Source organism: Physeter macrocephalus, chromosome 15, assembly GCF_002837175.3.
Source record: "Physeter macrocephalus isolate SW-GA chromosome 15, ASM283717v5, whole genome shotgun sequence".
NCBI lineage: Eukaryota > Metazoa > Chordata > Mammalia > Artiodactyla > Physeteridae > Physeter > Physeter macrocephalus.
Window position 1 is genome coordinate 8,114,717 of NC_041228.1, and position 17,647 is coordinate 8,132,363.

The 17,647-nt window shown below is 41.8% G+C and overlaps 2 protein-coding genes across 18 annotated transcripts in view; one reads left to right on the forward strand and one right to left on the reverse strand.

Moving 5' to 3' along the window:
- The window catches only part of PHF20L1 (PHD finger protein 20 like 1), a 77,282-nt gene extending 72,884 nt beyond the window's left edge, over window positions 1–4,398 (reverse strand). For 6 of the 10 annotated variants that reach the window (XM_007106429.4, XM_055091248.1, XM_055091246.1 and 3 more), the window contains exons 1-2: window positions 4,133–4,397; window positions 1,866–1,985 (exon numbers count right to left, since the gene is read on the reverse strand). In XM_007106429.4, coding sequence (XP_007106491.1) covers window positions 1,866–1,948 — 83 coding nt within the window. In that variant the 5' untranslated portion in view covers window positions 1,949–1,985; window positions 4,133–4,397. Of the gene's footprint in view, window positions 1–1,865; window positions 1,986–4,132 lie in introns of all 10 variants that reach the window. The other 4 variants (XM_055091247.1, XM_055091252.1, XM_028500627.2 and 1 more) reach the window with 2 other exon arrangements.
- A 12,533-nt stretch (window positions 4,399–16,931) lies between these two features.
- TMEM71 (transmembrane protein 71) overlaps window positions 16,932–17,647 on the forward strand; it is a 29,549-nt gene continuing 28,833 nt past the window's right edge. For 4 of the 8 annotated variants that reach the window (XM_028500739.1, XM_028500738.1, XM_028500740.1 and 1 more), the window contains exon 1: window positions 16,932–17,135. In XM_028500739.1, the coding sequence (XP_028356540.1) occupies window positions 17,057–17,135 (79 nt within the window). In that variant the 5' untranslated portion in view covers window positions 16,932–17,056. Of the gene's footprint in view, window positions 17,136–17,561; window positions 17,618–17,647 lie in introns of all 8 variants that reach the window. The other 4 variants (XM_028500741.1, XM_028500743.1, XM_028500746.1 and 1 more) reach the window with 2 other exon arrangements.

The following is a 17,647-nucleotide window of genomic DNA, read 5'->3' on the forward strand; positions in this document are numbered from 1 at the left end:
ACATTTGCATGATATCACTCTATCTAAGCACTTGGGAATTTTTTGATGAGAAGCATAAGAGAATGAAAAAATTAAGCTACAACTTTTGTTTTCTGACATTCCAAATACTCTAAAAGCAAACTCAGACTTAATTTTTAAAGTAGTTCTTTTTCATAATCTTTTTAACTACTGAATCACCAATTTAACAGCTGATGAATTAGGAAACATTTCACCACTAAAAGTGAGTTTCTTACTAATACCAGTTAATTCTGTCCCTATCCCTTAAGGCCACTGGGAGAACTAATAAACTATGTGCTTTTCCAAAACTGGAAGCTAGTTCAATTGCAACTTTGTCAGTTTGGAAGCCTAAGAAAAGAGTAATATGAATTAACTAATAATTCAAAAAGCCAGTAACTTTAAAAAAAGAAAAATAATAATTTAAGATTAACATCAAAGAAGTAGCATTTCTCATACTCTTGCATCACAGAGAGGTTCAATAGTGTGTCCCTTCAGAGCAAAAAGCTTCTTTTGGTCAAAATCAGAACCAAAGAGAGCCAATTACTGACTAAAACAGCATCTTTCATTGTATGGTCTAATGCAGTGGCTCTCAACCAGGAGCACATAAGCCCTCCAGCCCCTCACCCCCCACAAAAAAAACATTCGGCAACATCTGGAGACACTGTTTACCATCGTGACTAGGAGGGATGCTACTGCCTGGTTCCCAGGTGCTTTCCAAGCCCCTCCTGAGAACACTGTGTACATTCTCCAGCTGATGAGAGTAATTGAGCCCCCTAAAAAGCAGCGCTCACTATAGATTCAGACTGGCCCAAGCAGAGCCCATTAAGCTGGGGGTCACGCATGTTTGCAGAGTTCCAACACCTTTGTTGTTGCTAATAGACAAAAACCCCAGGCTGGTCTAAAGTCAAATATCATGACTAATCAAGATTTCTCTGCCTGCCATTGCCAACTCCGGAAGTTGACATAATACAAATCAATCAAAGACAAATCTACAAAATGCCCACTGCATTTTAAAGGGAGTTGTAGTGAAAAGAAAATGTCAGAAAGGCTGGTAAAGTTGCTGAACTGCTAGACCCCTCATGAAAATAAATGGGCTTCAAGAGGAACTGAGGCTGAACCAAGAGACAGCCACCCAGAGAGCAGAACTAGAGGCCAGCTAACAGGAATGAGGAAGGCATTCCCTAGGAGAAAGAGGGAATTCTTATTCTTATTCCTACCGCACTCCAGTGATCCTGGTGTGTGCTACTTCCCCTTCTCTCCTTTCCAGGTGGTGATTTTATCCTAGGTAACCAACTTCTCCTACACCATTGTATGCAGGGGTATGTTGGAGGTGTCTGAATTCACCCCTTTTCACGGGTGGCCGGTATAGGAGAAGAAATAAGAGGAGGACTGAAAGGATTACTCATTTAAAACTGGAAACAGTAACAACCTGCCTTTAGGTCAGTGCACTCTGGGGAAGGAGGGGGTAAACTGGGTTTTGGTTTTAGGTGGAATAGTGAATGACGACTATGCTAACCATCAACATATTCTGTAGTTTGAAAGACCACCTCTGACACAGGCCCAAAAAAGTAGATTTGCATCAAGTTTTATCCAAAACTTGGGAATCTGGTTATCTGGATTAATCTTCTCCCTCCTACCACCCACAGAGCTCATATTAAGTACAAAAGAGTACTGAGAAAAAAAAAAAAAAAAAAAAGAGTACTGAGAACTGCAAAATCTGAAGAGTAGGAAAACTAAAAAAACAATGTATATGTTTATTCTAAATGTGAACAAGTTAATGTTTCTGCCACTGTCAGAAGAGCAATTAACCAGCCCATGTAAAACTACAGATATCATGCTTTAGGTCAAGGGCTCCATATTTTCCATACCATTTTTGTAAGTAGTCCAGTGCCTCCAAACGAGCACCAATCTCAAAAGTGATTCCAGGACGATTTGGGGGCTTTTTACTCATCTTGAGATTCTGTTCTTCGGGATTCTCTTTTCACTACCTCAAGAGAAAAAAAAAAAAAAAGTTAGATTCTGATGTATAAAAAGCACAAGGGATTAAACAGAATTTTTTAAACATTACATGAGAAGTTAAAATAACTGCCCAATTTTTAAGAAATGTGAATGATGATTACCAATATCTCTAGGTAAAGTACTATACAACTTGCAGGCAATCTTAACAATGAATTAAGAAAAGGGACATTAAAAAGCTAACTACTTTAAAAGAATGAATAGATGGGGATTAAAACTAACTAATGGCTAAAATGCTTTAAATTTTAACTCGAAAATACCCAAGAAAATTCTTCAGGACAACAGCTGAAAATGTTTTTCTGTCTTTGAAAACTCAGGACAATTGAGTGTTCTGGCATATGGCCACTGAAATTCTTAAGAGAACAAATTAACCAACTTTTTCAACAAATATTTATTGAGTGCCTTGTAACATAAAACACTTGATAACACACTAAAGAACACAATGATGGAGGAAACAGTAGACACACTCTTCCAGTGCAGATTTAGTAATTCCTCTTGTGATTAGGATTTTTCATTACCTATGATCTCCCACCTTGGTAGCACATGATTCAACAATTTTAATTTAACATATAAACTTGCAGAGGAAATTTCTTTCTTTTTCTTCACATTCAACAAGCAACAATGATACAGACATTTCTTAACTCTGAGAATTTATTTCTACTGTATTTCAACATAGACAGTACCCACACTGACAATAAAAATGGTTGTACGTTCAAACAAACAAAAAACTACAAAGGAATACCTATTCCTCTCTAGACCACGGACATGTGGAATATTCACAATCCTCTTGGCCAGTGGCGAGCCAGCACACTTGAGGTAGCCTCTTTTTCACTAACTAGCACCTGAGGAATATGAATGCATTTTGCAACAGCCCCATCAAAATATATTTAATCAGGAATGGAAACCTACTGGGGGAGAGGAGAAATCTCTAAAACCGTTTTGAAATTTAGAATTACTAATATGACTATGCTCCCTCCCAATTTGAAAAAGAAAACACACAACTGTGTCATGCTTTTTCAATGGTTTTGTCACAATTCAAAAGGGACAAAACAGCAAGCATAAAAACCAACTGCCATTTCCTCTTAGAAAGAATCTGCTAAGTAAGGAAAAATACATGCCATATATGCCAAATACAACAATACATGTCATAAAAATACGTAAAATCAAACTTAAATACTCATGGGGGGTGGGCGGGGGGGGAGATATCCTCCTGCCTGCCATGGCAGCAGCAAAGATTAATGCATTAAAGTTAACAGTAGGCTCAGCCAGAGGGCGTTTGGTGCAAAAGAAACAGTAGTATGAATATTTTTAATAGCGGTCTGGTCAGTGTGCAACCTACAAGGCAGTTACTTGTAGAAATGTAATCCATCTTTTCTGCTGCTCTTCACAGGGAGAACTTAGTAAGGGGTAACTGACAAGTTACACTAACATTTTCTAGGATCAAACTTAGAACCCACAAGAAGTGACAAAGTTAATACATATAATTCCCCCCCAGTGACACTGCGGGATGAGGTGCCAGAAAAGGAAAGATTTCCTTCTTCTTGGGTGGAGAGGGGCAGATGGGGAGGGATCTGAATTAAGGAAAAGACAAATAAACAGTCTATTGGGGGAGGGGGGTAAAACCTGAAGCAGAAAGAGAAAGGGGGACGGAGAGAACGGAGAGGAATAAAAATCGGGAAGGAAAACGAACAAGAAAGCAAAAATATGTAAGGGTGGTGAAACCTGAGGACCTGACAAACGGGAAGGAAGAGTAAATCAGCAAGAAGATACAACCCTGGGAAAGTGAAGCAATGGTCAGAGAATGGCCGCGGGGCCAAAAATACGGTGGGGGGAGGTGATGCGGGGCGGGAGGGGGCTGACCAGAGACAGACAGGAAAGGCTCAGACCGGGCGGCCAGGGCGCAGGAGACGCCTCCAGGTTTGACAGCCGTCCGGCCCTCGGCAGGGGGGGGAAGGAAGGGGGGGGCGGAGCGGCGGCGCCCAGACAATAGGGGCGGCAAGTTATGGAGAGGGACGCGGGAGGGGAGCGGGCCAGAGACAGACACCAGCGCTGGGGTGTCCCGGGCGGCCAGGCGGGGGCCAGGCGGCCTCCAGGCCTTGCAGGCGCCGCCGCCTCTTACCGACTCGGCCTCTTCTTTGCACAGTTGCCGGGCTGTCCGGGGCCGAGCCGGGGAGCGAACAGGACGGCCAGCCCGGGACTCCGCCTCCGCCTCCTCCCAGGCAGCGGTCGGGGAGGGAGCAGGAGCGGAGCGGAGCGGAGCGAGCTGGGGCCGCCGCGCGGGGTCGTGCTCGAGGTCGCGCGGAAGGGAGCAAGTCCGAGCCCTCAAGCCCGCTCCGTGTCCGCTGCCATCGCCTCCGCCGCCGCCGGCCAGCCCTGACGCGACGCCGGCCCAGACGACGTCAGCCGCCCGCGACGAACCGGAAGCGGGCCTGGTCGCGTCACGTGACGCGAGAGGGTTTGGCCTGGGCCGTGCGGCCGATTGGAGGGCCGCCCTGGGAGGCGGGGCTTTGCGGCAGTTGGCTGACAGCTGGCGGGAGGGGCCCTGGTTAGCGAAGTGAAGGAACGCGGGCCCTGGGACCCCATTGGCAGTTGTGAAGCGTTTGACCTTTGGGAGATGAGGACGAAGACCACTGAATGTCATTGTTGTTGATTTGTTGGGAACCAGGTTCTCAAAATTCCTCAATCCCAGCACCCTGGGCAAACTTTTGTAAATGAACACTACACGCTTTCTTAGATATCCACCCCATTCCACATTAAGAATAGAGCAAATGGTTACTGTTATAAAGTGAATAAACAGCTATTGAATGAATGCTTAGTGGCAGGCACTGTGCTGTAAGTACATCACATGACAACCACAATCGCACAGTTGTATTCCTTTATAGTCTAGGAGATCCTTACAACACAAAAGGCAAATATTACTAAGACATTCTGTGTGTGTTGCGTGTGTGTGTGTGTGTGTGTGTGTGTGTGTGTGTGTGCAGCTCAAGAACGTATGGCTAAATCGACATGACTTTCCTAAGAATACACAACTAATGACAGGAGAACTACTTTTCTTGAATACTTACCATATCCCAAACTCTGTACTACGCACAGAAGAAAGTGTCCCCACTTTAGGGAAACCAACAAGTGAACACATTCAAAGCAATATTGAGATAAACATCTTTTTTCTCTTTCCAGTGTGCCACTCTGATTCTCAAGCTTTCTAAATGCAACACTGTATGCAAATAATACATTTATCATGCTTTACAGAGTGCAGATAAAATAGCAAAGTATCACTCTTTAAGCTTCAATTATAGTGAGATTCAGTAATTTAAACAGCCACATCCATATCCTCTTATTCAGCAGACGTTCAATCAGCACTTACTATGTTACTAATAACTACTGAATTACACTGAGGATGGCAATATACAGAAAAGATATAAATAAAACAGTCTCTAGTGGACATTTGTCTTCTTGGTTTTCGGTTGACCAGCATCTGAAATCCCTTTCCATGTTTGGGAAATTTCCCATCATGGTTGTCATTAGTACAGTATACCATATATTTCCAGATTCCACATGACAGAATTATACTTTGCACCCTCCTTAGAATTATATGTGACCATTTGATTTGCTTTGGCTAATAAAAGGAAATTGGAAGTGAGTTTTGTCACAGCCAGTTGGCAATTTAAAAAATCCAGTTCACCAAGCTTTTTGTCTCTGACACAGCAAAATGCAATTTTTGAGATGGTGGCTGCTCTAACAATCCATGTTCTAAAGAGATTATGATGATGCTAATCCACAACTGATATGTAGTATAAGGAAAAAAATAAATATTTGTTGGTTTAAGCTATTGAAATTTTGAGAGTTGTTTGTTACACAGCATAACCTAATGCAAACTGACATATACACCCATCTTATGATCCTTAGGGCAAAGTCAACCTCACACTAAATAAGATGAAAGTATAAGAAACTCATGTTCCCTGTTTCCCTTGCGGCTAAAGTTCTATTCTTGGCTATACCAATTAGACTCTCTCACTGAAAACTATATATCAGAAGCTGCTGGTGATGTTCAAAATAAGGAAAATTTTCTCCAGCAGCAGTGGCAATACCAGTAATCAAATTTCTAACGTTCAGCCCAGAGCTAACTAACTGAACCCTGGCAAAATCCCTGCTGACCCACGAACCGATAGGTGAGAAAAAAAATAAATATTTGTTGTTTTACATCACTGAAAATTTGAGGTTGTTTGTGATTTAAATAAAATACATAATGTAAAGGATAGCACAGATTCTATCCAATTTCCACAGTTTGCTGACAATCTACCAATCTACCCTGAACAGATGATTCTTCCATTTTAATTGGGACTTAACAAGAGATCCCTCCAATAATGTAACTTGAAAGAAAATAAATGGAAATTGGGTCTAATGTATCAATAAATGATTCTTGGCTTGAATGGATTGTATAGGTGAGTGTCCTCAATGGAGTCAATACCGTCCTTTAGAAGGCACCTTGGGAATGGGCGGAGGAGGCATATTTTTAGTTGTCACATGATTGGAGGAAGGCATTGCTGCAACTTAATGGGGAGGGACCAGGGCTACTAGACATCCTGAAATGTACAATGCAGTCCCATACCTTGAAGAATTGCCCCAGGTCGTACATGACTTTTGAATGGCCCTCCGAACTTTCACGTAGGTTAAAAAAAACACCTGTTGATCATTTTCGGAGCCTAGAACTCAGTTTTACACGTAAGCACAAAGTATTTTTGCAAGGTTTTAATATGAGCTCAGTTTTCGAGGAATGAGGCCACTATATAACATGAGGGAAGGCTGTCCTCTTTGTATGAATATTACCAAGAGTTTATTGCATTTTTAAAAATCATACCACCAATGGCAAAGCTACTCATAGTATTTGAGGCACCAATAGAACACACCTATATCACTCTGCATTTTATAGCTGTTACATTCAGGATAAATCTAAATATCCATACTAGCACTTGACTGCTTCATTGTGGCTCTTCGTGAGTCATGGCTGACCACTTAAGTACTGAGATAGATATTATTTTTATTGTGAATTACTTTCATAAATGTATTCTTACATTATTGTTACAGCATTGTATTGATTTTTTTAAAATATGTGGAGCTTGATTATTTCATTTATGGATTTAATTTCAGAAGAGTGCAGAAGATGTGACATAGTATTAACTCTAAAAAGGGGACATTAAGTCTGATAAGACTGATAGAAAACTCATATAGGCTATCATCGCTGCTTTTGACCCTACAAAGTCAAAGGTCAGAACCAGGGAAAGGATACAACATACCGTATAGAAAAGTCTGGAGATGACTCCCCAGCCATACAGTGAAGCTATGCATCACTATGTCCCCTCTCCTCTCATACCCAACACACCCCTCGTCCAGATGGTAAATGTTAGCCATCAGGCACTTCATCTCCAAATTTAGAAAGAAAGAACTTACAGCTGTGCTTGAGTGGAACCAAACAAGCAGTGGGCAAATTATCTTGAAACAAGGGTCCTTAGGCAGAAATCACTGAACTAAATTTCTCCAACATTAAAAATATGAATATGGAACCATAATATCTCCTGGAATATTTAACAACTGTATATACCTATTTTAAGGGGAGAAGTCGTTACTAAATACCAGATATTCCTTCATTACATGCCAGACACAAAAAGCTATTTTGTGTGTTTGCTTTAATATATATAATCAGTGAAGAAAATCAAAGCAGTTTAAAGATGTTTTTAAATAGACTAGTTTAGTAGAAACCTAACCTACTGCAACAGACACCCTTGGCATATCTACCTATTCCATTTTAAAATCTTTGACAATGGCACTAATATCACATCCTTCACCTGCCGAAGAACTTAGTTGTCTTGTCTCTCTAGCACCATATCCTTTTATCAACTGGCCAGACGTGACAGTTGTTCCAGAATTAATCTCTGGCCGTTGAGCTCCTCGACCAGGCATGGACGTGACAAAGAGATATCATCTCTCTCCTATGTTCACACACAGCATGCTGCTCACATTCCTAAAGTAGTATATTTCCCATTGAGTATGAATTCAACTCCTAATTCCTCAATGGATTTTCCCGTTTGTGATACTGGAACAAAGGACGGGCTCTTTACTTTCAGCTACTATGTTGATACTTCAAAACTCCTCTGATTCTGGTTATTGTTGTTTACTGTTATCACTTCCATGAACTCTCTCAGTGTTTCTCAAGCATTGGTCCATCAATCATCTGCATTAGATGCACCCAGGCTGTTTGTTAAAATGCAAGTTCATGGGCCCTAACCTGTATCTCGGTCTCAGAGACCGGAAACCTGTATTTTAAAAGCCATCCTAAATCATTCCTATGTACACGGAAGTTTCAGACCTGCAGTGTGTTAGGAGTCTTGCGGTTGCATGGGACTGAAATACAACGCAAACAGGCTTAAGCGTAAATGGACTTTATGTTTGTGGAATTAAAAACGGATGAGGTATATTTTGCCTTCTGATTCAGGGATCAAATGATAACGTCTTTCACTCTGCTTCCTGTGGGTTGGCTTGATTCTTGGGATCTACATCCAGGCCCCCAACAACTTCAGACTCGTCACTGCAGCATCCCAATGGGCATAAAAACAAGTCCTAGAAGTCATTCTCTCGTTGGCCTAAATTGTCAGGTGCCCAATTCTGAACCAAGCTTGGTGGCTGTGGGAATGACATACTGATTTGTCTTGAACCTGGGTCCAATCCCCAATCAGGCAGGTGGAAGTGGAGACTGGCCCCAACCTCAGGGACTGAGAGATGGGAATAAGTGGGTCTTTTAAAGAAAACTGAGGTGCTGTTACTTGAAAGAAAATGGGAGCCAGACAACAAAACCAACTAATATTCATTGCAACCGGCTTATGCCGACTGTAACTCCAAATGACAGTTTATAGCCATTCAACGAAATTGAGATTACTCTCCTTGGTTTGCAAAGATAGAAAACCAAGCCAACTGAGAGGCAAATCTAGTAAGAGTTTGACCTAACATTCATATTCCTAACTACTTAGGTATTTGCTTTTACAGGCAAATCTCTGCAAGGTAGAATGCTCTGCTGGGGATTGTTAAAACTGGGGGAAGAGAAGGTAGGCAACAGAACATAGCAAGCATACAAACTGACAGTTAACCAAATAGTGAACACTTCTCACCTCTTAGTGACCATTATTTTCCTTGTGAATGGAGCTAGCCTCGATTCAGCGGCCTTCTCAAACATGGCAGACAGCATGCCCGCGTGCGCTCATTCTTTTATCTTTCAGGTACTTGCTTAATCACTCAACAAATGTTGAGTGATTTCTGCTTAATACTAGGAACTGGGTGATGCAGAGTGAGAGAACTGGAAGAAAAACAAAATGAGGCATCCAAAGCTAAGGGAACTTGCCGTGATGGAGAGGTGGATACAGAAACAACCAAGTACAGTACGAAGCTAAATGTGAATCATTTTGAAACAGAGATACTATAGGACTGTGCTCATTCTGACTCAGAAAATCAAGGAAGACTGCATAGAGGAAGTGACATTTGAAATACGCTTTGAAGGATGAGTAAGCTTCAAATAAGATTCTATATAGACTCCAAAATTATTATTGCCCTATGGTTCTTTACAGGTTTTTTTAATTGACGTAGAGTTGGTGTACAATATTAACTAAGTTACAGGGGTACAGTATAGTGATTCACACTTTTTAAAGGTGATACTCCATTTATAGTTATCATAAAATATTGGCTATATCCCCCATGTTTCCCATTACAGTCTTGTAGCTTATTTTACACCTGTTTATAACTCTTAATTCTTTTACCCTTATATTGCCCTCCCCTTTCTCTCTCCCCACTGATAACCACTGGTTTGTTCTCTATACCTCTGAGTCTGCTTCTTTTTTGTTATATTCACTAGTTCTTGTATTTTTTGGATTCCACATATATGTGATATCATACAGTATTTGTCTATCTCTGACTGACTTATTTCACTTAGCGTAATGCCAAGTCCACCCATGTTGCTGCAAATGGCAAAATTTCATTCTTTTTTATGGCTGAGTGGTAGTCCATTATATTCCATTCCATATGTACCACATCTTCTTTATCCACTTATCTGTTGATGCATACTCTTTATAGTTTTGATTCAAGCTCTGACAAATAAAAAACAGCATTCTACTTCCAATCCTTTCCCACAGCATTTATTGAACATCTGCAATATGCCAAGTTCAGTGCTAGGCCCAAGGAGCATAAGGATGAAAAATCTTATTTCCTGATCATAAGGCACTTAACAGTGTAGTCAAGCAGACCAACACACTCAAAGGTCATCCTTATGCGGTGTAAGCATCAGCATGCAGGAATATGCAGGGTTAGGATGTGTGCTCTAACTGGTCACTTGCAATTTAACTAAGTGTCTGTCCTTTTGGTCAGGACCAGAAAACAATACCAACATCTCCAAGGTAACTGCCAGACACTCAGATGAAAGAGAGTTCTCCCCATGGGGGAGGGGAGAGGGCTGGACTGGGGCAGAGAACTTGTTAGCACATGCATTGCCACAGTTCTGACTTAGTAAAAAAAATACTGAGGCAATCCAACTTCGTGGTCAGGTATTAGATTACTTCCTCATTTGTAGTTTGCAAAACATTCTACAGAGCCCGTTTCCCCAAGACAAGGGTAAACATCCTTTGATTTTCTTTATTTTCTTTCCTTTTTATTTATTTATTTTCAGAACTATGGGTATCATGCAGATCATAGGAGGCTATACATTTGAAGGAAATCAAATCCATTACCTTATTTCTTGCTGTTGTTTTTAAATGGCAACTTAAAATAGAAAGCGCATGAGTGCCAGGGATTTGGAAAAAGACCAGGAATTGGATGTTAGACCTGACACCATCACCAGAGTGGTTGAGGTCTAGACACTTCTCTGATTTTCCTTTCCTCACACGTAAGTGAGAATCTTAAATCTACTTCACAGAGTTGTAATGAGGATTAAATTAGAAAGAACCAGCTGTATGTGTTTTGCAAACGCTAATTGATGTACAAATGCCAGGTGTTTCCAAATGTTCCTTTTTCACCTTTCCCAGGGACCCTTATACCTAGTTGCTGTAATCTCTGAGGGTACTCCCAGTTTCACTTGCTGTGATTCAATGAAAACACACATTTTTCTGAAGACTTACTTTGCTTCAAGTCCTGTGTTTGCTGCTGGGGCTTACGGAGATGAGTAAGACGCTGTTCTTGCTGCCAAGAATGCAAGCTTTTATTAAGACTTTATTACTGGGTTTTCACTAACTAATCAGTCTCTCTCGATCCTCCTCCTCTAAAAACTGCCGCCCCTGCCCCCCAGTTTCTCAGTCTGTCTCTTGTCTCTCTCCATCTCTCTCTCTCTTTAAAAAAGGTATTCCCACTGCAATTAGCATATGAACTCTGAGCACACAGTAAGGACATACCTAGAGCATTTTTAAGAGACTACTTGCAAGAATTATTGTACAAATCCTAAAAAGACACATTAGCAACAAAGGAAGTTTGAGAACATCAGTTAAAGACAAATATCATATGATGTCGCTTATATGTGGAACCAAAAAAAAAGGGGACAAGTGAACTTATCTACAAAACAGAAATAGAGTCACAGATGCAGAAAACAAACTTGTGGTTACCAGGTTGGGAAGGGGGGCAGGGCTAAATTGGGAGATTGAGATTGACATATACACACTACTATATATAAAAAATAAATAACTAATAAGGACCTACTGTATAGCGCAGGGAACCCTACTCAATACTCTGTAATGACCTATATGGAGAATGAATCTAAAAAAAGAGTTGATATACGTATATGTATAACTGATTCACTTTGCTGTATAGCTGAAACTAACACAACATCATAAACCAACTATACTTCAATGCAAACTTTTTAAAAAAATGAATGAATGTAAAGGCAAATAATAAAAGTATTGTGATGAATCTGTGTTGAATTGTAAGCTCTGAAAATCAGAAGAAATCATTAGAGACTTCATTCTTCTATCACCATCTGAACATGTGATACTCTAGTATTATTACAAGGGAATTAAAGTGAACCAGTTTAATTAAATGCAGATCTATCCTGGCTGGCCATTTTTCTGATGTCTTTGTCTTTTCTTAGTGTATCACTCACAACTGAATTATCATGCTCTCCAAATATTTATATGTAAATCCCCATCCCTACCCCCATAGAACCTACAGGCAAAATAACCCCCTATTGGCATTCTGATCTTACAATCTGATCACAATTCATATTGCTGACGGCATCTATTACAGAACCAAACAATTTGAAAGTTCTTCCAAGACAGTGTCCATAAATTATGCATATGACACATGACAAATACCCAAGAAACGGGTAGTCTGACAAATTCAAGGTGCCAGCAATTAAAAAGAGAGATGCATATGTCTCAAAAGAATTATAGGTAGGGATATTGGCTCAGGGAGTTGACAGGAATCAAGTAAATAAAAAACAGTTGACTACGTTTTGGATAGACGGTCCAGCCAAAGAGGTACTAGCTTGGTATCAAAGAGATGATGACTGTTTAAAGCTTCCAAGGACCTCTTCCACTTTCCAACTTCCAGGAACGAAAGTAGGCTGAGAAAGTTGCTCGGCTGCCAAGGAAAGCACACTCTCTTATCTCCAGAGGTAGCCAAGGAGAGTAAGGAAAAGGAGTGAATTTTACTTTCCAGAGGGTGAAGCAGGAGCCACAAAACAATTGCCTGGGTTGCCCCACCCGGGGAGCAGAATCAGGGCCATATCAGGAGCATTTTTCCATCCACAGGGTGTAGGACTCTTGCCATGTCTGACCATTCAGTTCCAGAATTTCCATGCAGCAGCCACTGCTGTGTGTCTGCCATTATGTCCCTTTCTAAACAGGAAAGTTTGGGTGGAAATTATTCTGTCCCCCTTCCAGTATTGAATGTTGGGTGTAGGGGGCAAGGTGTTTCAGAAGTCTCCATATCAAAAGGAATCAATATAGAAATATTAGAAGACTCTAGATTTGAAATCTGTTTGCCATGATTGAATAGCACTGGGGGGTGTCCTCTTTGGAAATACGTCCTGTCAGCATTTTTGAAAGTGAGAGAGGGAGGTAAATATTTATGACAGAGATGGAGGACTGCAAATCACATAACTATTTCAAGTTATTCCCTTGCTTCTCTACATACGTCTGCTCCCGTCTTCACTCATTGCCCTGTGACTTGCAGTGCCTCCCCATGCAGATGTGTACTTACCTCATGGACTTTGAGCTTGGCCACACGATCCACTTTGACCGATCAAGTATGAGTGGAAATTTCCGATGCCAGCCCTGAACAGAAGTTTGGAGAGGCTTTACGTACTTCTGCCAGCTCCTCTGTTCCCTCTCTGCATTGAGAAAGACATGTCCCTCATAGGGGCTGATCCTCCAGCCTGGCTTCTGGAATAAAGTCATGAGGGACAGAGCTATAGCCACCTTGCAGCCAGCATAGGGCAAGATGTGTTGGTCAGATTCAAGCAAAGAAGCAGAACCACCAGGAATGATGTAGAATACGTAATTTTTCAAAGTAAGCATTGAATCTTAGATGACTTTATTTTACTTTTGCAGATATAATTATTATTGCTATTTAAGAGAATTGCTCTTAGAAGGGAAAGAATCTTCTTTTGGTGACAACACAAAGTCTGTGAAAATGCAGTGTGATTAAATATATGTTGAAAAAGAAAATGCTATCGCCAGTTGTTTACCACTGATCAGGCAGTTGGCTATAGCAGAAGGGTGTGAGTTACCGAAATGAACAGGGTAAACATACGCAACTGATCATCCTCACAATAGGAAGAAAAATCATGCTACTTACTGTTTGCTTATAAAGATGCTACAGGGAATGCGTGGTTGCTGGAGGAGGTCATGGAGAGGACGTGACCAAAGGGTGACCCGTGGGCTGGACCTGGCTAATGGGAGGCTCCTCATGCTCTCCCCTGTCTTGGGAAAGTTTGTTCTGCCTGCTGTTCCAGCAGTGGAAGCCATTTTCAAGGATGCAGCCTTGAGAGAGTAAGATGTTGTTGGGACCATCTGGACTGAATACGTGACTGAACCTCCTTAAAACCTCTATATAAACTTTGGAGATTCAGGCAGGTGCGTGCAGAGATCTACTCATCTTGCAGCGCCCGAGACAAGCCTCGCAGGTAAGTTCCTTTGTTTATTCAACCTGCCACATACCAACCTGGAGTTCTCTGCCTCTTTCTTTGGTGTCTCCTTGCCCTCTGTATATGGGGGCCAGGTTGTGAACCAAGAGTGTTCCAGACTCTCTGAAATTATGTTAGATATACATATTCTATTTTTATAGTTTCTCTGTGTTAGGTTTTTGAGGGAGAGGAGAGTCTTAGACAATTTTAGACACTGGTGAGAGAGTTTCAGTCTATTTGGCTGTTCCAGGGGTGCTGAACCTGACACTGTAGGACAGTTGCTCAGGATCAAAGGAAGCAGGGTGAGTGGGGACCACTGGAATCCCTGAAGAACCAGCTGGCACATGACTCTATCACTGAAACCCACGTTGGCCTCTTCCCATCTCTAAACCTCCAACTTCATGGCCATGGATGCCCTGCTGTGGAGACACACTCACTTCTGGACCAGGATTTGGGAAGCTGAACAAAGCAATCCCACAGGGACTGGAGCTTTGGGCCCAGTCCATGCAGTGAGCCGGCAGATCTGTGAAAATCTGTAGGAGTGGCAACGAAGCCTGAGCCACATGGACCTTCCAAGGACCACCATGGCTCTTGATGCATTCTCACTTTCCAACTCTTGCACTAACCGCACTTGTGGCCCATCCTAACCAGGGACGTACGAAGAAAGGAATTCTGGGACATACGGTCGGCTTACCCACATTGACGCATAAAGCCACCATGTGGGACGGTACCTGATTATTGCTACAAGCCACTAAGATTTGGGCTTTGACTTTTACTATAGCGTAATTGTGATACAATGGCTGGCCTCCATCTCCTTCTAAGACTAAGATCATTAGTCTTTCCAGGCGTTGGCCCATATATATCTTCTTCTGGCCCCCATAAAGTTCTGTGCTATGTGGCAAAGAGCCCAGCCAGACTTAGAAGGTGTCAAATCCTATTCATTCATTATTAAGTGCCTACTGTGCACCAGACACGATGCCAAACATAGAAACCACAAATCCTAGTTTCCTGACCCAAGCAGTAGAATGGAAGGTGATACCATTTAATGGAACACAGAATATCAGAGGCGGGTGAGGCTTAGGTAGGAAGGGAGATCATGAGTACTTGAAGGATTTAAATAAGGATGCAGGTGTGTTTGTTTATTGCTTATAGTATTTTTAAATTAATTCATCACACGCACCAAGTTATATTAGCAGTGCCCAAAATGCATTCGCTAGCATCCCGCCCATCAAAAAGCAGTCCCTGGACCAGCAGCGTTTTCACCTGGAGCTGGTTAAAAATGCAGAGTCTCTATTGCTACCTCAGGTATTATGCTTTTCAGTAGATCTCTAGGACTTATTCATCTTTCATAACTGAAACTTTGTATCCTTTGACCAACACTCCCCTGTTTCCCCCTCCTCCCAGCCCCTGGCAACCACCATCCTACTTTCAAGCTCACAGTGGTTGTTGGCTGCATTCTTGGCTCATGGACTCAGGACCACAGTTCCTCACTGGCTTTTGCGACAACTTTCAGATCCTTGACACATGTGCTTCTCCAACATGGCAGCTTGCTCCATCCAAGTGTGTAAGCCCAGAAGGTTACAGAGAGCCCAGCAAGACAGACGCTGCCATCTTTTGTGAGCTAATCATAGTAGTGGCAACCCATCACCTTTTGTCTTATTCTGTTTAGGAGAAGCCAATTATTAGCTTCAGCCCACACTCAAGGGGAGGGAATTCCGTAAGGATCCTTGAGGGCCATCTTTAAAAACTGCCTACCACAGACTAGATGGGTTCGCCTCCTAACAGCTTCCCTTGCCTGGGGGTGTCCTACAGAGGACCCTCCCTGCCTTTGGCCATAACCGCAGGGGGAAAGGAAACCCCAAGAAAGAATGAGATTAATTTTTCTGCCAGCCTGACGACTGGTGCCTCAGAAGGGAAGTTGATTTACAGAAAACAAATAAGGAATCCATCTCGCACATCTGAGCTAAGGGCTCAATTCTCGTTATTTTTATCTCATTTAATGCACCAAGCCATTAAATTTATAATTGAGAAAGTTACAACTCAAAGAGGTTAAGTCATAAATCTGAGGTCACAGCTAGTATGGCAGACAGGGTTTGAATCTCAGTCTGTGTGACTCTCCATTACCCAATGCATCTCAGTGTTGCTGGAACGTCTATTTCTTTTATCACTGACAATAGCAGAGATTTGTAGGGACCCAACAGTAGCATCCAGCTCTTTAGCTCTGCAAACATATAAATATACAATTTTGAATGCCACTCACAGAGTTTCTTGGAAAGTCCAGCCTTTGGTGGATCAACCTACTGGCACTGCAGACATTTTCAGAAGATCAAGCTCTGGTATTTGATAGTATTCTCAATTTAATAGCATCAGTGCATGATCACCAGTAATGATTTGGGCAAAGCACTGCTATGTACTACACTCATACTGAAAATAGCCAGAAGATGATAAGCAAGAGGTGTTGCTTCTCTGAAAGTTTTCCTTACGTTTTCACGGCTGGGGCGACGAGTTAGCTCAGAAGAGCAACACTCGAGTGACTGTGATGTAGCCAGCGGGTCTGATTCACCCCCCACTGCTGGTCCAGGAGACAGCTTTCATCTTCATCATGTTCCTCAGAGTGAGTGCCACTGACATGAGCCCCACGGGAAGTGTGACCTCATACTGCCTCTCAGCAGAACGGTCACGCAGGCTGTTTTTAAAAGAAAACAAGAGCAGCTGTAGGCTGCCTTTCCCAAGAACTACAAGCTCTTCTATTCTAGGAAACAGCCAAAAGAACAAGAGGCTGCTGAAGACAAAATTTCTCTGCAACGGCCTGCACAGGGCAATGTGTGCAGCCATCTTTTAGGAGGAGGACAAGATGGGATTTTCCTTTCTTAACAGACTTCTGCACCTGTTGATATGCTGATGCTATTTTCAGCCGAAGAACTGCTGCGTCCTGGATCTCTCCACTCTCAACCACGGGAAACTTCCTATTTCAGTAATTTCTTTTTGTTATTTATCAATCGGAAGAAGGGACTGGGAACTTTCTTTGGAAGGAATATGTATGGGCAGATTATTTTTCAGTACAGATGCGTTGCTTTGATGGAACTGGTAGATGTGATCTGTTTCTTGAAAAGTCTTAGAGCTGCAACTCAAGTCTTTTTCAGTGTTACTAATACTTGATTAACTATTAGTTAACTGTAGCCTGTTATAACTATTTGTAAGATGTAGCAGTAAGACCTTGCTTTCTGCTATGCAACTTGTTGGCTTAAAATTAGACTTGATGATTGGGAGTAACTAACATAGGGTAATTTGGGCTGGACAAAAAGCGAAAGGACAAGTGACATACTATTATGTTGTAGAGCAAACAATGTTATTTTATATTCCAAGCCATTAAAATCTATGAATGTCTGCTTTGACTTAGAGATCTTCCAAGGAATGCCAGAAGGTTCTCCCGATTTCTCTTAAGGTCTCTGTAAGGTAGGATCTATATTGTCTAACAGGTTTTGT